Source organism: Hylobates moloch, unplaced genomic scaffold, assembly GCF_009828535.3.
Source record: "Hylobates moloch isolate HMO894 unplaced genomic scaffold, HMol_V3 SCAFFOLD_18, whole genome shotgun sequence".
In the NCBI taxonomy this organism is placed as follows: Eukaryota; Metazoa; Chordata; class Mammalia; order Primates; family Hylobatidae; genus Hylobates; species Hylobates moloch.
Window position 1 is genome coordinate 56330703 of NW_026652293.1, and position 26336 is coordinate 56357038.

The 26336-nt window shown below is 39.7% G+C and overlaps 2 protein-coding genes across 13 annotated transcripts in view; one reads left to right on the forward strand and one right to left on the reverse strand.

Annotated features, from left to right (window-relative positions):
• The window catches only part of AIDA (axin interactor, dorsalization associated), a 45600-nt gene extending 36103 nt beyond the window's left edge, over positions 1–9497 (reverse strand). For 2 of the 7 annotated variants that reach the window (XR_009210937.1, XR_009210936.1), the window contains exons 1-2: positions 8501–8757; positions 653–722 (exon numbers count right to left, since the gene is read on the reverse strand). Coding sequence is in view for 4 of the 7 variants with exons in the window: in XM_032137383.2 (XP_031993274.1) it covers positions 653–722; positions 8501–8610 (180 nt within the window). In the remaining 3 variants the exon portion in view is untranslated. Of the gene's footprint in view, positions 1–652; positions 723–4029; positions 4056–8255; positions 8274–8500; positions 8786–9037; positions 9166–9408 lie in introns of those variants that run through there. The other 5 variants (XM_058430958.1, XM_058430959.1, XM_032137383.2 and 2 more) reach the window with 5 other exon arrangements.
• The window catches only part of BROX (BRO1 domain and CAAX motif containing), a 29696-nt gene continuing 12450 nt past the window's right edge, over positions 9091–26336 (forward strand). For 2 of the 6 annotated variants that reach the window (XR_009210935.1, XM_032137377.2), the window contains exons 1-10: positions 9091–9236; positions 11981–12097; positions 15494–15600; positions 15822–15918; positions 18995–19090; positions 20635–20707; positions 21987–22107; positions 23712–23801; positions 25296–25381; positions 26190–26271. Coding sequence is in view for 5 of the 6 variants with exons in the window: in XM_032137377.2 (XP_031993268.1) it covers positions 11997–12097; positions 15494–15600; positions 15822–15918; positions 18995–19090; positions 20635–20707; positions 21987–22107; positions 23712–23801; positions 25296–25381; positions 26190–26271 (853 nt within the window). In the remaining variant the exon portion in view is untranslated. Of the gene's footprint in view, positions 9237–9627; positions 9704–11980; positions 12098–15493; positions 15601–15821; positions 15919–18994; positions 19091–20634; positions 20708–21986; positions 22108–23711; positions 23802–25295; positions 25382–26189; positions 26272–26336 lie in introns of those variants that run through there. The other 4 variants (XM_032137380.2, XM_032137376.2, XM_032137379.2 and 1 more) reach the window with 4 other exon arrangements.

Sequence of the window (26336 nt, forward strand, 5' to 3'; positions counted from 1 at the left end):
AGTCGCCCATTTTTCATAATCACTAACAGTGTAGAGACTCAACTTGACATATAAAAAATTTAACTCAAGGAAAAAACGCACGACTGAAACATTTTGCAACCTTAAGCATTTATTTTGCAGATGGATTTTTATGCCAAATTCTTGACTTGAACTTATTTTTTTCAGTAGAGAGGTATTTTGGTGTCTTGGTCTTTTGCTTTTTGTGTGTATTTGTTCTGAGAGAAGGTAGATAGGAGTTAGGAAAGTTCAGAATCAAGTAAGTGTTGAGGTGGAATGCAATTACCCACAATCTTTCTATTTTCCCAAGGACTCTAGACACACTCCAGTCTCTGGGTGTCCCCAGTCTTCACCAAAGTGTGGATTGGGTTCTCCCCCTCTTCAGCGAAAGCATGGATGGTCTCCACTAAAGTTAAGCAAAGTTAAGCAAAGCCTAAATGGCTGAGTACAACAATTTTATTGTTTTAAAGTGATAAGCCATATAGTATCTCTAAATAATCACTTAATGTTAGGCAAAGCATAATCAATATCATTCTTTTTACTTAAGTATAACAGTTTTTTGCTTTTGTTTTGTTTTTTATTTTGCTTAATGAACTCAAAAGACAAAACACTTTTTGTTTGGAATCTGATATATCTAGAGATTATTTTATGGTACCTTTTGTTCTTCTGTGAATTCAGAATTATTGTGTTGAGCTTGGGCCTCTTTTTGTAGATGTCTTGCTAATCTGTAAGAAGAAAACATATTCTTCAGAATGGAAGAAAAGCAAACTACTGCAACAACGTGTACAGTTTAAAGCTTTTTAACAATGTGAAGTACAATTATATCTTGTCCTGTTTTTAAAATATAAATCTACATTGAGAAACAAACTCTTCTCAAAAAAAAAACCAAGCTCTTTATACAATGATGATGAAAATAAGATACAATACTTTTCATACCATTTCACTGGGACAAACTTCAGCTCTAGGCAGTAAAAACAGAGCTGGAAAGAATCTCAAAGGGCATGTAATCCAACCTTCTTTAGTATGCATGACTTTTTTCTATAATAAGCCAATAAGTAGTTGTCCAGATTCTGCTTAAACACTTCCAGGGAGCACCAGTGATAATACCAACCAGAGATACTTTGCAAACTTAATATTTGCAAGATAGCTCCACTGTGTTACTTAGTTGAACTGCTTCCATTCATTTATTTCTCTTCTCCCAAAGTTGGAAGCCTCATAATATTTTCCCTAAAATGTCATTCACAGACTCACTTTTTTTGTTTGTTTGTTTTTTTGAGACGGAGTCTGGCTCTGTCGCCCAGGCTGGAGTGCAGTGGCGCAATCTCGGCTCACTGCAAGCTCCGCCTCCCGGGTTCATGCTATTCTCCTGCCTCAGCCTCTCCAAGTAGCTGGGACTACAGGCGCCCGCCACCACGCCCGGCTAATTTTTTTGTATTTTTAGTAGAGACGGGGTTTCACCATGGTCTCAATCTCCTGACCTCGTGATCCGCCTGCCTCGGCCTCCCAAAGTGCTGGGATTACAAGCATGAGCCACCGCGCCCGGCCCACAGACTCACTTTTTGTGGATTCTATACAGGAGAAGGTACAAATAGAAACAACATAGCCATTGTCTTTGTTCTGTACTTGGTTTCTTTTCTAACTCTTACTGGCCTACCACCTACATGGAGTACTCCCGAGGAATCTATACTCTGTATCCTTAACAACATCAACTATATATCCCTGAACTCAGGGAAGTTACAGTGTGGAATGAGTTTCTTTCTTTGAGTAATTCTACACATAATTTGCAGTGGTGGCCATCAACCTAAGCAGAATCACTGTCAGAAGGGTGTAATTCTACACTCCTGTTCAAATGCTGATTGGCAATAGGGAAAGGAAGGATGCTTGATTCAAAAAGAATTCTGCTACTAAAAATTATGCAAGGCCGGGCAGAGTGGCTCACACCTGTAATCCCAGCACTTTGGGAGGCCAAGGTGGGTGGATCACCTGAGGTCAGGAGTTCGAGACCAGCCTAGCCAACATGGTGAAACCCCTGTCTCTACTAAAAATACGAAAATTAGCTGGGCATGGTGGCTGGCACCTGTAATCCCAGCTACTGGGGAGGCTGAGGCAGGAGAACCGCTTGAACCCGGGAGGCAAAGGGTGCAGTGAGCCAAGATTGCACCACTGCACTCCAGCCTGAGTAACAAGACCAAAACTCCATCAAAAAAAAAAATGCACAAAAGAATCGGAGGAAATATTTGCAAATCACATATCTGATAAAAGACTGTATCCGGAATATATAAAGATCACTTACAATTCAATAGATAAAGGACAGGAAACTCAATTTTAAAATGCAGAAAATATTTGAAAAGACAGTTAAAAAAATTTACAGAAGGAAAGGAAGCATACAAAAAGACACTCAACCTTATTAGTCACTAAAGAAATACAGATTAAAACCACAGTGAGGTATGTGTTAAACACCTGCTAGAATGGCTATAATCCAAAAGACAATAACAAATGCTGGTGATATGGAGAAACTGGAACCCTCCTGCACTGCTGGTACAAATATAAAATGATACACCCAGTTTGGAGAATTATTTGGCAGTTTCTTGATAAAGTTACACATAAATTTATCATATGACCCAGTAATTCCACTCCTAGGTACCTACCCAAGAAAAATGAAAATATATGTCCACGCAAAGACTTGCATTTGAATGTTCAGGGCAGTATTACTAATAACAGTCCAAAAGTAGAAACAATCCAAATGTCCACCAACTAGTGAAAGGATACACCAAATATGGTATATCCATAAAATGTAGTATTACACACCAATTAAAAAAAAAAAAGCAATGACACATGCTATGACATGGATGAAACTTAAAAACATTACGCTAAATGAAAGAAGCCAGATGCAAAAGATCACACCCGGCATGCGGTGGCTCATGCCTGTAATCCCAGCACTTTGGGAGGCTGAGGCAGGTGGATCACTTGAGGTCAGGAGTTCGAGACCAGCCTGGCCAACACGGTGAAACCTTGTCTCTACAAAAAATACAAAAATTAGCCAGGCATGGTGATGCGCACCTGTAATCCCAGCTACTCGGGAGGCTGAGGCACGAAAATCATGGAGGTTGCAGTGAGCCTAGACCGCCCCACTGCACAGGGTAATAGAGTGAAACTGTGCCTCAAAAAAAAAAAAAAAAAAAAAAAGGTCACATACTGCATGATTCAAATTACGTGAAATGTCTGGAAAAGACAAATCTATAGAGACAAAATGTAGATCAGTGGTTGTCTGTGGCTAGAGTGGGAATATGGAGTGACTGCAAATGAACACTAGGTGTCTTGTGGGGCTGATGGAAATTTTCTAACATCTGTAATGATGGTTGCACATCTTGGTAAATTTCACTAAAAAATCATTAAATTGTACATGTAAAATAGATGAATTTCTAAATGTATATAAATTATACCTCAATAAAGTTGTTTGTAAAATAACTTTTTTTTTGAGACAGGAGAAAAAAAAAAAAACTTGCACAGGCTGGAGTGCAGTGGCATGATCTTGGCTCACTGCAACCTCTGTATCTGGGGCTCAAGCAATCCTACCACCTCAGCCTCCTGAGTAGCTGGGACCACAGGCGTGTACCACCACACCAGGCTAATTTTTGTATGTTTTGTAGAGACTGGGTTTTGCCATGTTGCCAAGGCTGGTCTTGAACTCCTAAGCTCAAGCATTCTACCCATCTAAGGCCTCCCAAAGTGCTGGGATTATAGGCGTGAGCCACTGGAACCAGCCATAAAAAGAACTTTTTAAGCCGACATGAAAAATTAATTTTCTATATCCACAAATGAGTATACCATTTTAAGACAAAGTGACATCTGATTTTGTCCACTGAGGGAAATCTACACGTTCTGAATATTAGATGAGCAAATAAAAGTTGACATTCTATTAGGAAAAGTGAAATAAACCTGTCAAATATTCTTCTCTAGAGACTCATCTCAACCTACAAAGGTACCTATAAGTAAAACAGGACTATTCTCAAGGGAGAGTTTTAAACATACCTTAAGCACATACACAAGTAACTCCTGGAAACCCCACAGCATTCCGTGACATAGAAATTCGTGCTTCTCAAACCATCTGTAGCAAAGGATCACTTTTCCCCCAAATTTGTTCTAGACTAATACTTTTGTAAAATACAATTTCAAAAATATCATGAGGATGTCAAATTGCTATAAAGTTTCTACATGCTTACTTTCAATTTCTTTCCTTATCTTACTGCAGAGCAGTAACAGTTTACAGACCATCATCAATCTGTGGACCACACTTTAAGTAGCAGAGACATAAAGCACAGCAAAAATGACAAGTGGAGCTGGGCCCAGTGGCTCATGCCTGTAATCCCAGCACTTTGGAGGGCCAAGGCAGGCAGATCACTTGAGGTCAGGAGTTCAAGACCAGCCTGGCCAACATGGTGAAACCTCGTCTCTACTAAAAATAAAAAAAAATTAGCCAGGTGTGGTAGCATGCGCCTGTAGTCCCAGCTACTCGGGAGGCTGAGGCAGGAGAATCACTTGAACCTGGGAAGTGGAGGTTGCAGTGAGCCGAAATCACGCCACTGCACTCCAGTCTGGGCAACAGAGTGAGACTCCACCTCAAAAAAAAAAAAATGACAGTGGCCATTATCCAGTCTTCAGACTCATCGATTAACTTAGCAGATACTTGTTTTCTTAAGACGAGTCTCACTCTGTCACCCAGGCTGGAGTGCAGTGGCACGATCTCCCCTCACTGCAACCTCCACCTCCTGGGTTCGAGCGATTCTTGTGCCTCAGCCTCCCAAGCAGCTGGGACTACAGGCACACGCCACCACACTCGGCTAATTTTTTTGTATTTTTAGTAGAGAGGGGGTTTCGTCATGTTGGCCAGGATGGTCTTGAACTCCTGACCTCAAGTGATCTGCCCGCCTCAGCCTCCCAAAGTGCTAGGATGACAGGCGTGAGCCACCACACCTGACCAGTTAGCAGGTATTTATTGAGTATCCATGTGCTAGATAAATACCTCAGGACTGATCCTGTGAAATGTCTGATTCTGAGCAACAGTTTCTGTGCCACTCTACCGTAAGTTAGGGGCCACATATCCCCAGATAGCTAAATGCAGTTACTTTTAATTGACCATCTAATACTTTGGATGACTATTTTAGTCTTGACAGAATTCATTTAAATCTTCCAATAGTATTTTGGCATCAACTCCTTAATGTTCCCATAGCATACTCCTAAATTCATCCATTCAATAGAATAATTACATAATATCTAAACAAACAATGACGTGTGGATAGCCTAGTACTACTCTGGACACTAAGTATACAGTAGAGAACAAAATAGACACCGCCCCAACACCCTGCAACATACGCCCATACTTTACCCTCAAAAAGCTTACATTCCAGTGGGGAGAGAGACAGTAAACAAAACAAATACAGAAAAGATATTTTCGACTGTGGCCGGGCATGGTGGCTCATGCCTGTAATCTCAGCACTCTGGGAGGCCTAGGACGGTGGATCACGAGGTCAGGAGTTCAAGACCAGCCTGGCCAAGATGGTGAAACCTGGTCTCTACTAAAAATACAAAAATTAGTTGGATGTAGTGGCAGGCGCCTGTAATCCCAGCTACTCAGGAGGCTGAGGCAGGAGAATTGCTTGAACCCAGGAGGCACAGGTTGCAGTGAGCCGAGATCACGCCACTGCACTCCAGCCTGGGCGACAGAGCAAGACTCTGTCTTAGAAAAAAACAAAACAAACAAAAATACATTTTCGACTGTGGTAAGTACTATGGAAAAAAATGAAAAAAATGAAGCAGGATGGGGAGCAGGAGGTGTGAAACTGAGATAGAGGCAGTGGGGGTGGACAAGAGACTTTGCAATTTTAAACAGCGTGGCCAGAGACAGCCTCATTGAGGATATTTGAACAAAGACCTGAAGGAGGTGACGAAGTGACCCAAACAGATAATGGGGGGAAAAGTGTCCCAGAAAACAAATACAAGAGCCCTAAGGCAGAACTACATTTCAGGAAATAGCAAGGAATGTGGGAACACTTACTCTTTTCATACTTCTGTAATTGCAACACCCAGTTACTCTAAAAATCTTCCATTGGATTCTCAGTGCTTTGAGGGCAGAAATCAAATTTTATTCATCTTTGTATTCCCAACCCTTACTTGTTGAGTCATGAAATTAAGCTACAGCATTATTACATTATGATAATACAGATATGCACTATCTCTCCCCCTACATCCCTCCCATAAAGCAGCTCCTGTGTGTTGTATGGCGATAAGATTGCTGCCTACCCAATTAGAAATCCCAACGATCCTAGACTCTTCCTCCTTCTACACCCTCGATATCCAGTCAATAACTAAATCCTGTCAATTCTTGTTTACATCATTATAGTGGCCCCCAATTGGTCTATTTTGCTGCAGCCTTTCCTCCCAGATATTTCAAATGAAAAAGATAATTTGCATTCATTTCTGGATATATTAGGTAATTTTAAACTCTTGACCTCATTTTATACGTAGCCTACATGTTTACAGAATTTAAGCCAATCGTTACAGGTTTTCATTGAAATTTGACCCTGGCAGTTTTTATAATTTGAGGACTACTAGGATCATGAAGTTCAATGGTTAGTACTGAGGTCCAACAATGATTTGCACGTGCCTATCACCCTCGCCTTCATGTTCCTAGAAATTCAAACTAAACAGCTTGCATATTCAATTTTCCTTTGTAATTTCAATTGGACATGGTATTCTTCACTTTCCATTGTGAAGTCGGCTGCCCAGTGTCAACAGCTGCTAGGTCTCACCACATCACAAGTAAGAGATGGCTTTCTATTTCAAGCTATGCAATATTAGTTAATATACAGAATGGGTATACATAGGTGCTTACTGTCTAATTGGCTACAGTATGGAAGGGTGTGTTCTCCAGTAAGAAAGAAAATCTTATAATTGTTTAATTCACTTACAGAATTACTCTCTCAGTACATCTTAAGCACTCTGTAGTAGAGACAGGATTTGGATTTTCTTTTTTAAATCCCAGATTTCAGTGGTATCAGCTTGTGACCTGAGTAATCTGTTTAACCTGAGCTTCAGTTTCCTCATTTCGTAAAATGAGAATAACTATATTCTCACTGGGTTATTGCAAGAGCAAATGAAACCATGTGAAAGTGCAAAACAAATGCTAGTAGTTGTCACACATCGCAAAATGGCCCAGAGCACGGGTTTTTGTCAGAGCCTTTTGAAACTACAGGCAATTCAAAGTCAGTACCTACACATTTAAATTATCTTAATAGATAAAAACAAATAACTATTGTGGGGACAGGATAAGAGTTTAGAACTTCCAAGTATCAAGCATGTATTCTTTCCAGAAATCATTGCGTGTCGGGGGCGGAGGGGGGTGGGGGAGGCCGGGGGTGTTCTACTCATACATGGTTTCATACTCAGTGAAATCTCAAACATTAACTTGCTTTAAACAAAGAATAATTAATGGCGAGTTTGCAAACAATAGCATTTTGACACATGGTTCTCAAGTTCAGTAAAATGTGCAAAAACCTAAGCAAGGGTTTACACGTATATAAATCTTGTCTTTTATTTTTTAAGACATCCCTGAAGTTTTCTGTGGAAACCAGAAAGGGCAAGAAATTGGTCTTAGGTTGCTCAAGGAAACTGGTACTCACTTATACCCTGCGGCTATACATTATATACAGGAAAAGGAGGAGGGATCCAAGGAGGGAGTGGTGCTCCTGTGCGCGGTCCATTAATTCACATTTTGCTCTCTTCTGTTCACATCCTGCGCGGACTCCACCCAAGGCAACCGAGCGAGGGGGTGGGTGGGACTCACAGCCTACCAAATAACAGTCCCAGAAACCGAAACGAAATCGAGGTGGAATTCTGAAAACGCGGCTCACCAGAAAGAGGGGTGAAGAAGGAGCGCGAGAGGAGACCCTTCTTTTGGCAGAATTGGTATCCCTGGCCCTCGCTGCTTCCTGGGCCCCCCCGCCTCCCCTCAATCGCAAACAGTTCCCTCTTTCCTACACATGGAAGGAGGAAGACACAGAGCAAGGCCACTCATCCTTGGAACGTGGGCGGAGAACACACAAGTATTCCTCAGAGAATTTCAAAGGGAAATCGAGGAAAGGCAACCTGGGAGAGGAGGAGGAAAGGAAACTGACTGCCAAGTGGGGGACCCGCGAGACGGTGGAAAGGAACTAAGTAGATAGCCTGCTAGGGCCTGCGCCCCAGGAAAGAAGGGCTACCTGTTGAATGGAACTGTCCCTGCGGAGGCGGAGGGGGAAGAAGGCGAGTCACCCCAGAGAGCGGAGCCGTTGTCCCCAGAGCAGCCTCGCTGGGGCTGGTGGCGAGGGATCTCAGCCCCAGTGCCTGCGGAGCCCCACCCTGAGAAGCCTTGGCTGCAGATACAGTGATGAGAGACACCGACAGAAACAAGGGAGAGGCGCACGACTGGAGCCGGTCTGGCCCGCTCCCGCGGTTAGTCACTCACATCTGATACTCGTCTATCGCCTCCACCAGCTGGCCCCAAGAGTCGAAGTCGGCGCCTCTCCTAAAACTGGCGCCCCAGCGCTGCAGCAGACTCCGGGTCACCTCCGACATGGCCGGTCCCCACCCCGTCCCCTCCCGCCCCTACCCCAGCAAGGCCGGGTTCTAGGGCGCCATCCTCCCCGGGCCTGGCCCCGACATTAACAGGGCCAGGAGGAACCGCTACGGCCACCACCGCCACCCGCCGAGGAGCCGCCCAAGCCCATTTGCCGCCACAGCCAAACTTTGCGGCTCCAAAGCGACCGCCCCGCCGAGACCCCGCCCCCGGGGCCCCGCCCCCGCGTTAGGTTGAGGCCGCCCCACTCCGCCGAGGGCCGCCATCGCTATTGTGGCATTCTCCGTCGGCTCCGGAGGCAGGGGCAACTCTTCTCTTCCTGTCTGGGAAAAAGACCATAGCTCAAAAGGAAGGCCGAGGGAGAAGTTAGAAAGGGCTGATGAACGGAGCGTTTTGAGTGGACTGCGACGCCGCGGCAATACCCGCCCCTGAGCTGCGCGCACTACCGCCTCGGTAGCTGTCATGGCCGCCGGGCCACGTGACTCCGGCTTGGCGCCGGCCTGGTTTTCCGTCACTCTGGTTCTGTAGTCTTGGTTCTCCGACTCCCTCTTTTTCTCGCTTGTGGACTCCGATATATTGCCCTTCTTCCCTTAGAAGAACTGCTGAACCGACTCTGAGAAATTTGGTAAGTATGTCAGAGGATGGGTGTTTCTCAGTAATATCCCCCGCTGTTTCCCCGGAGTCTCAAGCAATAGGATCACCCCCTTTTACATTAGTCTCCATAGACCCCTGGACAGTGGACCAAAAGTCTCCTTCTAATGCCTTGAAACAAACAACAGAAAGAAAATCCATATTACATATCAGTGGCATTAACAGCTAGATCCACTGAATCCCCTTGCCCCGCATCTGCATTGGTCATTGGAGAGCTTATAATACAAGCTAAACTGGGGTTCCTTCGGCCGTTGTCTGGCCACCTCTCCCGGGTTGGCAGTATCGGCTTTCCACAAAAATGCCTGTTTGGAAAGAGGGGAACTCAAGTGTTGGCGCGTGCGCACGGTCGCCGCCCGCCGCCTCGAACGGGACTGGGCACCGGAGGAAGAGGCTGGGTGGTAAACAGGAAGTGGGCGCTCAGAGCTCGGGGGCGGCGCTCAGGTAGGTTCCTGGGGGGGACTCGGGGCCTCCGGAGTGGGGGTCCGTTGTTAGGAGCGGGAGTACTCTTGTGGAAGTGTGTTAGCTTACAGCTTCGATCCGAATGTTGTATTGGTGGCTCTAAAGGCACTCTTGTCCCTGCGGGTGGGTGTGTCGTTCTTCTATCCCACCCTAGGAACTCCCGAAAACTGAAGACCGCCGGGTCGCAGAAGGGGAGAAGATGGGGCAGGGACAGAAACCTTCATCTTTCCTGAAGTAAAGATACGCAAAAGTTCAGACTTTTTCATCCAGGAAGTAGGAGGCCGCATTAAAAGGAGTATTTGTGGAAGATTTTGCAGCATCAAGTGCTGAGTGTGATATTAGCTCTAAGTTTATTTGTAGGCACATAGATGCTGTATTAGGCTATCGGAATTTATATGGAAGATGTGTAGAAGATGATGTTTTCTGAAATAACTCGTTAAATGTTTTGAGTCCTAAATAAACCTGCTCAGTTTTTCGTTGGGTACACACTGCATTCTCTATTCATTAAGTATGTGGTGCTCCTCAAAACCGGCTTTGTCATGAATAAATAGCATAAAGGAAGCACTTAATGTAGGCGTTTCATACACTGTGCAGCCAACATTATTTTCTAATAATAGGAAAAGCCGATTGTCAGGCTTGTACAGTGCCTTCAAATTAAGTAAACCTTATCAGAATTTCTTCTCTGTTACTTCCTGGAATCTAATTGCCATGTTTAGGTCTTCGCCTGGGCTTTCTCCATATTATCTGCTGCACTACCTACTCAAGGACATTTAGACAAGACATGCTCCTTTTTTTTTTTTTTTTTTTTTTTTTGTGACAGAGTCTCCCTCTGTCGCCCAGGCTGGAGTGCAGTGGCGCCATCTCGGCTCACTGCAAGCTCCGCCTCCCGGGTTCTCCTGCCTCAGCCTCCCGAGTAGCTGGGACTACAGGCGACTGCCACCATGCCCGGCTAATTTTTTTTTTGTACTTTTAGTAGGGTCACCGTGTTAGCCAGAAAGGTCTCGATCTCCTGACCTTGTGATCTGCCCGCCTCTGCCTCCCAAAGTGCTGGGATTACAGGCGTGAGCCACCGCGCTTTTTTTTTTTTTTAAGTAGAAGGCATGGAACTTAATTTTTTTTTTTAAGTTGGCATCTCACTTTGGTGTTTCAAGTTGTTGTTGTTGTTTTCCTTTTTCCTTTTTTGATATAGGATCTTGCCCTGTCGCCCAGGCTGGAGTGCCATGGGGAGATCAGGGCTCACTGCATCCCACATTTCCTGGGCTCAAGGGATCCTCCCTCCTCAGTCTCCCCAGTAGCTAGAACCAGAGGTGTGGCTACCATCCCCGGCTAATTTTTGTAGAGACAGGGTCTCACCATGTTGCCCAGGCTAGTCTCAAATTCCTGAGCTCAAGTGATCCACCCACCTGGGCCTTCCAAAGTGCTGAGATTACAGGCGTGAGCCACCACGCCCAGCCCAATGTTTTCATTTTATAATAGAATTTATTGGTCAAGTATTGTATTACATTTTTATTTTAAAAATATTCTTTAGCTATTTTTTGGAAAGTACATTTTATTGTAGAACACATGCTATAACCAATCCACTGTTGTCAGCAATATGTCGGAAATACAGCAATTAACTTAAAACGTATTACAAGTAGCCTTAGCGATATAATCAGGATTACCATTTGAACCCGTTTTGGAAATTACAGTCATCTGGTCCTGTGCCCTTTTTACTTGCAGTTGTCCAACCAGAATCTAGTACTTTGCTATTCAAAAGTGTCTGGGTACCAGGAGCATCAGCATCTCAGGTCCCGCCCCAGGCTATTGAATTAGAGCCTGCATTTGACAAAACCACCCACCCCCCAGGTGATCTTTATGTATGTTAGAGTTTAAACATTACTGCTCCTATATAGGTATGTTAACATTGAAGTTATTGTGGGCAGATTTTCAAATGCTCTTCTGCTTTTTTTTATAGGCCTGATCTGAACATAGACCACCATAAATAGACAATTAAAACATACCTGAGGCCGGGCGCGGTGGCTCACGCCTGTAATCCCAGCACTTTGGGAGGCCAAGGCGGGTGGATCACTTGAGGTCAAGAGTTTGAGACCAGACTGGCCAACATGGTGAAACCCTGTCTCTACTAAAAATACAAAATTTAGCCAGGCTAATTTTTGAATTAAATTTTTATACTATTGAAATAAATTGTTATGCTATTTACCTTGTTTATTAAATATTTTATATTTAATTTTTGTACATTTTTTACTTTTTTGTCTATAGAAAACATCTGGAGAAAATGACCCATTGGTTTCATAGGAACCCATTAAAAGCCACAGCTCCTGTGTCTTTTAATTACTATGGTGTAGTCACTGGCCCTTCTGCTTCAAAAATATGCAAGTAAGTTATTGATTGAACCACTCCTAGATGCAAGGTACTTTTTTTGGTTCCATGGCAATACAGAAATATGTAACACACTGTTTCTAACTTTAAGTTTGTTATAAATTTATAAATGACATGTAAAGAGTTAAATCATAGATTATTTGAACTTTGGCAGTCTTTTAGGCCTGGATCCTTAATTTTAGATCAGTAAATGAGTCCCAGAGAGGCTAAAGCAATCACAGTAAAACAGTTAATCTGTGTATTACAATACAAGAGACTCCACAAAGTAGTGTATGGACATTTTTATTTTTTATTTTTATTTTTATTTTTATTTTTTGAGTTGGAGTTTCACTCTTGTCGCCCAGGCTGGAGTGCAATGGCTTGATCTCGGCTCACTGCAACCTCCGCCTCCTGGGTTCAAGCAATTCTTCTGCCTCAGCCTCCCAAGTAGCTGGAATTACAGGCACCTGCCACCACACCCTGGTAATTTTTGTGTTTTTAGTAGAGACGGGTTTTCACCATGTTGGCCAGGCTGGTCTCAAACTCCTGACCTCAAGTGATCCACCTACCTTGGCCTCCCAAAGTGCTGGGATTACAGGCGTGAGCCACCATGCCCAGCTGTATAGGGACATTTTAAATTGGCCACATATTAAACTTCTTGACTTCAGAGTAAGGAGAGATCCCTATGACCTGAAATGGCCTTCACAGTGTTCACACAGGAAAAAGTACTTGAGATAGGCCTTGAATGAATTGTATGGCTTAGATCAGGGGTTGGCAAACTGTCCTATGGATTTGGACCATTGCTTGTTTTTATAAATAAAGTTTTATTGGAACACAGCCAGCCCCACATTTATTGACATACTGTGTATGGCTGTCTCTGGCTGCTTTCCTCTACACCACCAGAATTGAATAGTCCTGGTGGATACCTTATTACCAGAACAGCCTGAAATGTTTACTATTTGGCGCTTTCCAAAAAAATATTTGAGTATTCTTGATTTAGATTGTCAGAGGGGAAAGGAGAACGTTATTTCTGTCAGGAAAACCTTTGTGATAGTGAGTAGAGCAGTTTGGCTGAAACAAAAGAGATAAATGCAAAAGATGTTTTGGAAGAGAAGTCAATGGACCTGATTGACTAATTTGCCTTGGGAGGCTGAAAAGGATTCAGTCTATATGAGATACAGAATCTAGATGATTAAGACATTGGTGGTACCAATAAAGGAAAATCTGAAGAGTTGCCGCTTTTATGGGAAGAAGTGATTACAACAAAAAGGATGGTTTATTAATCTAAACCAGTGGCTTATTAATCTAAACCAATGGTCATCAAACTTTTTTTTAAAAGCTACATCGTATTTATTTTAGGCTTTGTGGTCCACATACAGTCACTTTTGCATATTATTCTTTGTTCATTTTTACAACCCTTTTAAAAATATGAAAACCATTCTCAGTTTGAGGGCTGAACGAAAATAAGCTGTGGGGTATACAAAAACCGGTTACAGTTTGTAGTTTGTCAACCTCTGATCTAGACTCCTGGAGGCAAGTCCCAGCTTATCTGTTTTATCTGTACCATTGGGCAAGTCCCTTAACTTCTTTGGGCCTAATTCCTAATCTATAAAATGAACAGCCTAAATTAAATATATCTGAGGTACATTTTCCTCAAATTCTATAATTTAAGATGAATATAACTTTACAAGTTGAGCTGTAGGTGATGATCAAGCATCAATATGGAAATAGCTAGCCAACTATTTAAGTGCAGAATAGGCTTTAAGGATTCAAATTTCTGCCTAGTCCAGGAATTGAATCACTTTCCAGCTTCTAGAGAAATACCTCAAACAATGATTAATTCATAAGATAGCCAGTCACGTTTTCAGTCAGCTGTTTGTAATTGGCAATACATACATACTTTCTTGGAATAAGCCTCCTTAGAGTTAGTACCAATCAATAAGACTCAAGGGATATACCATTCAGGATTAAGTCTGTGCTCTCTTCTAAACATCACTGCTACCTTATAGTCTATATCTCAAAAGAAAATATTTGAAAAGTTATTCTTCCACTCAACAAGTAATTTTGAATATGTGCTTTATCCTAGGCACCTACCAAATTCTGGATATACAGCCTCTACTCTCTTGGTGCTTACCATTTAAATTTAGTCTTTCTTTAATGGTTTACACATATTTCGGGGGTCTTTGGTCATACTCATGTATTGTAATTTTCGGAAGCCTCACTAAGCTAATTGCCTTCTGGATTCGATTTGGAACTGGAATAGAACCAAGTGAAAGCTAATGATGGAGATCTAGGAATTGATATAGTTGAAGCTATACTAATAGGTGAGATCTCAAAAGAGAGAAACCAGAAAGCCAAAGACTGAACATTTCTGGAGTTGGGAATGAAAAGGAGACACAGAAAATAATATAAAAGGAACTTTAAAGAGCTAAGGGGAGCACTTGGAAAATGTAGTGTTATTGGAATCAAAGGAGAAAATAATTTCAAGAAGGAAAAGGTGGATCTACAACATTTATTGCTATAGAGAAGTAAAGGAGAATGTAGATTAGGGAGCAGTTTTAAAACAACTAATGGCCACGTTTTACATATTCTTGATGTATATGTTGAATTACATGTCAAGGATATGTAATGTAATTTCATTTTTTAAATATTTTTATGCAGTATATTTTCACGTTTGTGTTTTATGTCAGATTTAGAAACTTCAAGGAGATATTAAAATGATACACAGATAAATTTTCATTTTTTAAGAAACTTATTGTGAACTGCTTAGTTTTTTATTCATTCTTCTTTCCCCACATCTTAAATGCATGCACTTGTTTGTTTTTTAATTAAAACTTGATATATATTTTTATTATGTAATTGAATTCATTATTTGCCCCTTTAATTGGTCCAAGTTTATTTTAGTACAACTTTTAAAACAGTTATTAGAAATTTTTTCTCTAGATTTAGTCCTGATTAAATTCATTTCTGAGGCCGGGCGTGGTGGCTCACGCTTGTAATCCCAGCACTTTGGGAGGCCGAGGCAGGCGGATCACGAGGTCAGGAGATCGAGACCACGGTGAAACCCCGTCTCTACTAAAAATACAAAAAATTAGCCGGGCGTGGTGGCGGGCGCCTGTAGTCCCAGCTACTCGGAGAGGCTGAGGCAGGAGAATGGCGTGAACCCGGGAGGCGGAGCTTGCAGTGAGCCGAGATCGCGAGATCGTACTCCAGCCTGGGTGACAGATCGAGACTTCATCTCAAAAAAAAAAAAAAAAAAAATTCATTTCTGTGTATTTAGTAATCTTTTAGAGAAGGTAGGCATGTGCATGCGTGTATATGTTTTCAAGCTTTTACATTGAAACCTGGAAGCCACTTTTATGTAGATTGATTGCAGTACAGCTAACTTTACTGTCTTTTTCTATCTCTTATAAGTGACTTGAGGTCATCCAGGGCACGACTCCTTGAACTGTTCACTGATTTGAGCTGTAATCCAGAAATGCTGAAGAATGCAGCAGATTTATATTTCTCACTTTTACAAGGTTAGTTATTTATATGAACTTGAGGTTTTTTAAAAAACTGTCTAGAAGTTTACATTTAATTCTTTGACTTTTCAAATTTGATTAGTTTACTGTTCCAGACTGTATTCTTTGGAAAAGGGAAGAATTTTCATTCAGACACCTGGAAAAGTAATCTGAAAGTTTTTCCAAACAGAACACTCAATATTTCTTCTAAAACTAAAATGTCTTGTACTTTTCTATAGGTTTCATAAATTCTTTGGATGAATCTACCCAAGAAAGCAAGTTACGATATATTCAAAATTTCAAGTGGACTGATACATTGCAAGGACAGGTTCCAAGGTAAGCAACACTAAGATAGTACTAAATTAGAGCCAGTTTTTGTAACTGTGTAGCCAGTGGTTAACTCATAGCCTCTGTATTTGGAGAAGAAAAATACAGGTCTGCTCAGCGTTTTCTCCTACCAGGAAATTAATTAAAAGCATTTTACCTCAATCCTAGTACATAGTAAGTAAAAATATAATTTGTTTCTCCCAACCAAATCTATTTTTGAGGTAATCAATACAGATGTTAACTACAGTTGAACAGCCTTGACCTTTAATAACACACAAAGGATAATTTGAGGATTTAGAACCCAAACTGACATTCCGTATGTGCCTACATTCAAGCTGAGCAGAATTTAAGTTTTTCCCTTACTTTTCTTTTGCTGATGGATACTTCATGTCTTCTATTAGTCTTTCTCTGTCTCATTCTTTCTCTCCAACTCCATACTCTTGATTCACAGTATGTTTTCTTCCTTATCTCTCTTCCCTATTTCTACTCTTTTTAAAAACTTCTCTTCAGAGCTTTCTTATCACTCACTTGAAACTGTTTGTAATAGATGTAATTATAACAGGAAACAGATCACAATAGTGTTAATTTTTACTTACCTACTGTTTTTCAACACCATTTTGTTGTTGAAATGCCCGTATATTTTAATCCCAATTTGCTTTAGAATTACTATTTTATAAAAACAGAAAGGAAGGAGTGGAGGTTGCTGAAAGACCAGAGCAGGCTATACATTACAACGAAAAGAGTATGAACATTGGGTTTGTACATATTTAGATGCAAGTCCAGGTTTTCTACTGCATGAACATCTGCTTCTTCAACTATAGCTTGGGACTACAGATACAGTACTTTGTGAGAAGCAAAATTAGAAAATTTTTGTTAAGTGACTGACAACAGTACTAGGCTTGTAAGACATTCATTAAATGTTCATTTCCTTTCTTCCTTCCTTGGGAATATTTTATGTAGAATTCATAATATTCTGGGATACTCAGATTTTCTAAGACCTTGTTTTCTGTTTTTTAATGTGACCCATTTGTTTTTAATCCAAAATGAAGGAATTTTTTTTAATTAAAAAGACTTTTTTAAAGAATCAAACCTCTGTCATTATTTTGACAGATTCTATAATGCGTGCATTTCATAAATTTGGCATTTTTCCGACCATGCCACATTTTGATTCTGTGTAATAGTGAGCTAAAGCCGGGTGCAGTGGCTCACACCTGTAATCCCAACACTTTGGGAGACCGAGGCAGGCAGATCACTTGAGTTCAGGAGTTTGAGACTAGCCTGGCCAATGTGGTAAAACACTGTCTCTACTAAAAAATACAAAAATTAGCTATGCGTGGTGGAAGGTACCTATAATCCTAGCTACCTGGGAGGCTGAGACAGGAGAATCGCTTGAACCCAGGAAGCCAAGGTTGCAGTGAGCTGAGATGAAGCCACTGCACTCCAGCCTGGGCGACACAGCGAGAGTCCATCTCAAAAAAAAAAAAAAAAAAGAAACAAAAAAAATGAGCTACTATTTAACCTTTTTTCAGCAGTTTTATAAGATAGTGAAGAATTATGTGATGAAGACTTTAATACTAAATATTCAGCACAAGTGAGACTTCTAAGTTACTTTATTCTTGATTGCTGCTTACTCAGTAGAAATCGTGTTGTGAGTTTATCTGTTCTGAAAAATATTTTTTCCATTATAGTTACTATGACTACTACTTTTATGTGGTGTCATAGAAATGGAGTGTTTGGAAACAAGGCATGTTGACATAAATGAAGGATTATAAAGGAAGAGAGTTATTCATGAGACTTCACATAAATTAGCCAAACTATTATATTATTTAAAAATTACAAATTAGACATGTCCACTAGATCTCCAGATGTAATTCATTTGATAGTTTCAGTGCAGAAAATAATAAGCTATTAAACTATGTATTAAATTTTTTTCAAGAGGATAAAACTGTTTTGAGAAGTTTGTTCATAACTTATTTTTGGATGTTATAATCTATACTAAACAAGACAGTTTAGAAATTATTTTTTAATTACTACATATTTTATAATACTTTTTTTTTTCATTTAAAAAGTTGCCATATCTCCATTTATCGTAAGACGGGGCAACAAGTAACTAAAAAATAAAAAATAGAATGATAATTCTGGTTTCTTCTTTTTGGGTAGCTTTTCTGTGTCTTAGTATTACATGTGTAAAATAAAGATATTCTGTTTTCTTCATCAGTTGAGATAAATGAGATCATGTGTAAACAATTTTCAGGTTCTTCTAAGAACAATAGTGAATATATATTGTTGTGAATATCTTATTTGCTTGATATGCTTTTGCCATCTTTATTTCATACTTCGTAATAGAATCTGAAGGAAACAAGGAATAAAATATACTTGTGTTCAGGACCTTTTTCTGGAATACTGATTGGCTAGGCATTCAGAATCTTATACACTTTGCCTTCAGCTTGCTTTTTGCCTACTTTTCCTTGATTTCTCTTTTACATACCGTCTGCTCCAGTCTAGCTCATTGGGTCACTTCTATCAGAAAATTTTTTATGCTCCTCTTGTGCTTTGATGGCATTGTTTCCTCACCTGGGATGTCCTTTTGCTTCCCTTCTAGTCATCTTTCCAGGGACAGTTCAGATTTTATATATACCATTAAACCTTCTTAATTATTCTAGCCTGAAACAATCTCTCCTCTGAATTTGATTTTTCTAAAATGTTGTATAAGAGCCACACCTTTGAGAATCGACTGAGTACTTGTTAAAAATACGATTCTAAGCCCCATCCCAGGCTTTCTGACTCTGGGATTAAGGCCCAGAAATCTGTATTTTAAAAGCTCCTTTATGTACAGTAAACTTTGGGAGTTCCTATTCTCATGCTTATTATTAAGTACATAGTACCTTCTGGACCATTATACTTAGCCATTTGTAGTTAATTACCTGTAAATCTTATCTCCCCATCTATATTAAACACAACCATTTTCCTCATACATACCAGTTAGCATATACTTCTTTGTAATTTTGAGTTGGATGTCCATTAGGCTTCATGGTGTGATGTCTCGATAATTGACAGAACTTAATGATCATGTTTATAATTCCAGTGCCCAGCAGGATGCTGTTTTTGAATTAATTTCCATGGGATTTAATGTGGCTTTATGGTATACCAAATATGCTTCAAGACTGGCTGGAAAAGAAAAGTAAGTTAAAAGGACAGGATTGTATACATCTGTGTTATTTTTCAAGTATATGGCGCTTCATTATTTTAAAAATCTATTTTAAAAAGTACCACTTTGGACATGTGAAGGATTGCCCTGTAATGTTAGTATTTTGAGTGTCAGAATTATGGCACCTGGTGTTAAAAGGTAAAGTAAATTTTAATAGTCTTGTCATATGGAAGGTCTTGCTAAAGGTAAGACCCCAAATCAAGAACCCATAAAGTAAAAGCATGACTATTTAACTACATCAAAGGACCATAAACAAAGTTAAAAAACAAATGACAAGATTGGTCAAAAACATTGCAATTCATGTGATAAGTTGTTTGTTTTTATAACGTATACTCTTATAAATCAGCAAAGGAAAGACTGTCAAACCAATTGAAAAGCAAAGGACATGAACAGGCAATTCACAGAAGGCTAGCAGTATGTGAAAAGATGTTTTGCAGGATTAAATAATTATAAAAGGTGATACAATTTTTATAATAGCTGTAGTGGATACAGCAATAGGAAACTGTCAATTTATGGTTCATCCGTACATGTGAATAATATGCAACCACTTGAAAACGATGTCAAATTGTATGTGCTGATGTAAAATTATCTCTAAATTAGGTGATTAAAATAAGAGCAGAGTAATGATTATAGCTACCATTGTGTATCTATGTTTTTCTTAGGCATGTATATGCATTAAATGTGTAATATTTTGTCTTGTTTATATACAAATGTCTGTAAGGAAAAATAAGGCTTTGTCTGGATTTTGTTTTGTTTTGTTTTTTGTAGAGGTGAGGTCTCACTGTTTCCTGGGCTCCTGGCTTCAGGTGATTCTCCTGCCTTGGCTTCCCAAAGTACTGGGATTACAGGCATGATCCACCATGCCTGGCTGCAGATTTTACGCCTAGTTAGGATCTCGTTTTTCATTTGTAGTATCTTCTTTTTGGAGACATATTGACATGCTTTTGCCATCTGAATGTTACCTTTATGTCATATACTTGTTTTCAAGACCTTTTTGTGGAATACTGATTGGCTTGGCATTCAAAATCCTTTACAGTTTTTAGGAGTTTCCCATAAATGTACATTTCATGTGCATTTGTTCCTTTTCTGGGTGTCAAAATTAAATTTTTTTGGTGGCGGGGGGATGGAGTGTCGCTCTGTTGCCAGGACAGGCTGGAGTGCAGTGGCGCGATCTCAGCTCACTGCAACTGTGGCCTCCTGGGTTCAAGTGATTTTCATGCCTCAGCCTCCCGAGTAGCTGGGATTACAGGTGCCTGCCACCATACCCAGCTAATTAGGGTTTTGCCATGTTGGCCAGGATGGTCTTGAACTTCTGGCCTCAAGCAACCTGCCCGTCTCGGCCTCCCAAAGTGCTAGGATGACAGGCCTGGCCTCAAAATTAGATTTTTTTAAAAGGAAGAAAATTAGCAGTGAGAAACATAAATGACTACTTTGGATGTATAATAATGTATTGGTTGTTGTGTTTTAATACCAGAAATGGAATTCATCCTCTAACTAATGTAACCCCTATCTTTAAGTATAACAGAAGATGAAGCAAAAGAAGTTCATCGAAGCCTAAAGATTGCAGCTGGGATTTTTAAACATTTAAAGGTAAAACAAACAAAAACCATTATTTGTTCTTAATGCTTTAATTCTTGAATAATTTTTCTTTTGTGGAGGATATGGGGAAAGAATTGTTTCATTATATTAAAAAAGGTACTATGTGTTCTGTTTTCCTTACGTTAAGTATGTTATTGATGAGTGCAGCCAGTTACTAAATATTAAATGTCTCCATTTTTGTTTTAAAATCACCAGTGACTTTTACAATTAGAAAACTTAAGTTTTAGCGCTCTGCTTATTTTTCTGTGTCTTTGAAAGACAGGAGAAAAGAAAGCAGAAGTATTGATGGTTCTTACCTACCTCATTGCTCTCCACAGAAGTTACCAGGAGCAGTCCTGATTCTGCAAAACTGAACTTCTGATTGTATGCTCTGTATCTCACTAAAAACATTAGTGGGACAATCAGTGCACTCTAATTGTATTAAATTGCCAGGAGATATGACACGAATTAGGAGAGAGAATATTGTGTCTTTTATTTATTGAAGGCCTCCTAGAGGCCAGTGTTGAGTTTTTTCATATTAAAATATAAGATGCTTTTATAGTAATTAGAAAGCTCTGATCCTGAATTAGATGTAGAATTGTAGTGGGGTTTTTTTTTTTCTTTATATCTTTTTTTTTTTTTTTTCCTTTGAGACAGAGTCTTGCACTGTCGCCCGGGCTGGAGTGCAGTGACGCGATCTTGGCTCACTGCAACCTCCGCCTCCCGGTTCAAGCGATTCTCTTGCCTCAGCCTCCCGAGTAGCTGGGATTATAGGTGCCTGCCACCACGCCCAGCTAATTTTTTGTATTTTTAGTAGAGACGGGATTTCAACATGTTGGCCAGGCTGGTCTCAAACTCCTGACCTTGTTATTCACCCGCCTCGGCCTCCCAAAGTGCTGGGATTACAGGTGTGAGCCACTGCGCCCAGCCTCTTTATATCTTTAATTATTAATGTGAATGAACAATTCAGGCTATCCTGCAAAAGGAATTTTGGTTACTATTTCAGTTAACATTTTTCAAGATGATAGTGTGACTTGCGTATCTCAGCAGTCTATCACGACTTAAATTTTGCTCTTGAATTTCTTGTTCTTATAAAAGCTGAGTTTTAGTGTACAGGAACTTTTATTTATAAGCTTACTGTTGTTACTTTTTATAGTTTTTGTTCTACTCTGAATTTCTGCTAAGCTTCCAAATTGAATGTCTCATAACTTTCATTTTCTTCATCTCTAACAACTGGATTAAAATGAAATTTGGCTGCTTTGTTTTTTGTCTTTTTTGTTGTTGTTCTCAGGAAAGTCATATCCCAAAACTCATCACACCTGCAGAAAAAGGAAGAGATTTAGAGTCACGACTCATAGAAGCATATGTTATTCAATGTCAGGCTGAAGCTCAAGAAGGTATCCTTAAATATTGTAAGATTTTTTTAAATGAAAGTCTATATTGTCATTTAATTCCTCTTTAAAAATCAGAAGTTGGGCACTGTGGCTTATGCACGTAGTCCCAGCACTTTGGGAGGTTAAGGTGGGCAGATCACTTGAGCCCAGGAGTTCAAGACCAGCCTGGGCAATGTGGCAAAACCCCAGCTGTACAGAAAATACAAAAATTAGCTGGGCATGGTGGCACATTCCTGTAGTCCCAGCTTCCCACGAGGCTGAGATGGGAAAGATCGCTGGAGCCTGGGAGGTCAAAGCTGTAGTAAGGCAAGACCGTGCCACTGCACTTCACCCTGAGCAACAGTGCGAGACCCTGTCTCAAAGCAATTAATTAATTTAAAAAAAATCAGAATTAGCCAGAATCAGGCTTTAGATTTTGAGAAATTTTAGAATGAGGAATAAGTTTACCTTTAGCATTTGCCTTCACTCTTAGTTAGCAGGAAAAGGCCTTTAGTTTAATGGCTCTTTTTAAGAGGATTTTGATTTCATGTTATTTCTGATAGTACAACATTAATTCTTTAATTCATCTTTTCTCTCTCTACTGTGCTCATTCTTTTTTCTCTTTCACTTGTTGGCTTACCTTAAAGCCTTCACCTTTCAATGGCGAGTAATAATGGCACTTAACGTGAAACAATTAAGAAACTTTGTAGGCTTTCGTTTTTCTTTATTTCAAACTCTAGTCTTCTCTGAAAATGGCTGGGCTGGTGGCTCATGCCTGTAATCCCAGCAATTTGGGAGGCCGAGGCAGGAGAATTGCTTGAGCCCAGGAGTTTGAGACCAGCCTGGGCAGTATGGCAAGACCTCCATCTCTACAAAGAATTATTTAAAAAATTAGCCAGTTGGCTGGATGTGGTGGTGGCTCATGCCTGTAATGTCAGCACTTTGGGTGGCCGAGGCAGGCAGATCACCTGAGGTTGGGAGTTCGAGACCAGCCTGACCCACATGGAGAAACCCCGTCTTTACTAAAAAATACAGAATTAGCTGGGCATGGTGGTGTATGCCTGCAATCCCAGCTACTCGGGAGGCTGAGGCTGGAGAATCGCTTGAACCTGGGAGGCAGAGGTTGTGGTGAGCCGAGATCGTGCCATTGCACTCTAGCCTGGTCAACAAGAGTAAAACTCCATCTCAAAAAAAAAAAAAGAAAGAAAGAAATTAGCCAGGTGCCATGGCATGCATATGTAGTCTCAGCCACTCGGGAGACTGAGGCAGAAGGATCACTTGAGCCCGAGAGTTTGAGGCTGCAGTAAGCCATGATCAAGCCACTGCGCTCCGTCCTGGGTGACAGCAAGACCCTGTCTCAAAAAAAAAGAATTTGCTGTTAGGTCATGTTGTTTTGTAATAGTGATTCTCTATGATTAGCTAGTAATTTGCTGATGATTTATTTAAAGAAATGGCATTGGAACCAACAAGCTCAGTGTTTTTTGTTAATGTTTGCATTTTCTATAACTTTGCACGTTAAAACATTTAACAAACTGTATTAAAATCCCAGAGAGATTATCAGACTGTCTTTTGCTATTATAATTGAATTTAGGATGAATAGAGTGAGCTTAATTATAGATTCACTTTATTGTGTTTGGTTACAGTAACAATTGCTCGAGCAATTGAACTAAAACATGCTCCTGGACTAATTGCTGCACTGGCATATGAAACAGCCAATTTCTATCAAAAAGCTGGTAAGCTTCTAATTCTGTTGTCACATTTTTGGTTTAGATTTTCAGATTTATTTGATCTTGAATTAATAGGGAACAAAACAAAAGGGTTCTCAGATTCTGTCATTATTTGCAAAACTGGAGTAATATTTTATTTATTGCATTTAAAATAGAGCTGTTCATATTTAGTATGCTGCATAACTTCTAATGGAAGGGAAAACCAGTGATGTCTGATAAAATTATACAGCTTTTTTGCTTAAAAATTTTTTTTAGTCTTTATAACAACCTTATAGTTACTATGCTTTAGACAAGAATCCAAAATCCAGAGAGTTAACATGACCCATAATTTAACTGCTAGAAAGTGGGAGATTGGGCATAGAACACAGCTACTGTGATAAGCCTATTACTCTTCATTTACTTATTTAGGAAACATGCATGTGTTTTTATTTGTGGGATAGTTACTGTTTTTGTTGCTAAGGAGAGGTAAATAGAAAAGATCTGCAGTTTAGGGAAGAAGACAAACATGTAACCCCATTATTATATCCTGAAGTAAGACATCACGGCAGTGAATTAGGAACCTTAACAAGCTGGGCATGCTAAAGAAGGACTCTAGAAGAAGATGCTTTAGCCTTACTGTGAAGTGTAAATAAAAGTCATATGTTCCCTAGGAAGCTTTAGAGTTTGGGTGTAGAATTCTATAGTAAGTACAGACATAAGAAAGAACTTAGCACATTCTGGAAACTTCAGACAGTTGCTGTTACCTGAAATACAGGATGAGTGGTAGGAGAAAAGTTTGAAAAAGTATGCATGCTTGGAATCAAACACTGGTTTGTAAGCCATTCTGTAGATACTTGGGATCTATTAAAAGATTAAAAGGCTGACTTGATTGGATTTGAATTTAAGAAAGGTCCCTATAGTTGCAGTATTAGAGATAGACTTGCTACATGAAGGAGTAATAGGCTAACTTAACTTAGCACTTAAGAAATTCTTAAAGTTTATGAAGGAAATGATTAAAGCTTTGGCAAATACAGCAAAGTAGCAAATAGGAAAAAATAGATTTGAGAGATGTTTGGTAGAAGGATATGTGAGTGAATGTGTATGTGTGTCACACAAAATTCAGTGATGGGGGTAGAGAGGAGAGTATCCTATTTCTGACTTGAGTGACTAGACTACTATTTGCTTTGCTATATTATGTAAGTTTTTTAAATTAGCTAATGTAACGGTATAAACAGTATTCACTTTGAAGTTCTTGGTCACCATCTGTTTTTATCATTATCTTTAACTTAAAGTTGTATTAACCATCAAATCAAAGAGCTGCCATAGTTTTTAACCAATCTTGTGTAACTTAAAGTATAGATTTGGGAAAATCAAGTAAAGGTGTTTTTAAAAAAAAATTAAATTATTGAGTTTTAGACTTGAATGGCATTCTTTCTGCTTTTATCATCAGAACACATGAACTAAAAGTCTTCTAGTGAATCAGGGTGAAATTATATTTTGCTTTTTAAAATGTAACTTTAGATCATACTTTATCCAGTTTGGAGCCTGCATATTCTGCCAAATGGAGAAAATATCTTCACTTGAAGATGTGTTTCTACGCAGCTTATGTAAGTATTCACAACGCTAAAAACAATGTAAATTATTGTTTCTCCAGCCCTTGGAGTGCCAGGTCTCTCATCTCACCAGAGTCTTTCATTAGCATTTTACAAATAATGGACAGCTATTTATCTCAGTAAATATTCACTGAGAGTCAGTGCAACTATTGTGAACTAAAGTGGGTGGAAAGAGATGATGTAGGATTGTAGAAGTGGATTATAGCAATAGAATTATTGTTTGATTGAAAACCCACTTGCAGCATACTTAATGAAATTCTTTCAATTGTTTCATCCTGTGCATTGAGAAACATATTTACTAATTCTAATATTAAGGCATATCGCACAATATATCACCTAGCTTAGTGAAGAACCATCAATAAACATCATTTTGGAAGTTACGTATCAGTCTGTTATACCCACCAAACTTAATTGTTTTGTTAATTAGAATATCATATGAGAGATCATCAAAAACCTTTTTCAGGTCTGAGTAGATAATATTTCATATACCTCCTTCTTCCTCTGCATTAGCACAATAATTTCCTCCTTTATCTACTATTTCCTAATTTTAAATACAGATTTCAGCAAATAACTTTTGCTCAGTACATGGTTAGAAGGCTGTTTGGGCTCAAGACTTGACATATTTCCACCTTTTCTATGAACAAAGGTTGGGGAAGAGCTTACTCAAGTAAAGAAATGTAAGGGATTGCATTGATACTTAAGTGTATGAAGGTGCTAATTTATCTGATAGATACATAAAACAATAATAGGGGAAAGCATCTTGAAGGGAGAGAATGAATAAAATATTTGTTTATTTCATCAGGCTTACTGTTACCATGGTGAGACTTTATTGGCTAGTGATAAATGCGGTGAAGCAATCAGGTCTCTCCAAGAAGCAGAAAAATGTAAGTATTCCTGCCAGAATATTAACTCCCCTTTAAAAAACAAATGACTTTATCATAAAAGGGAA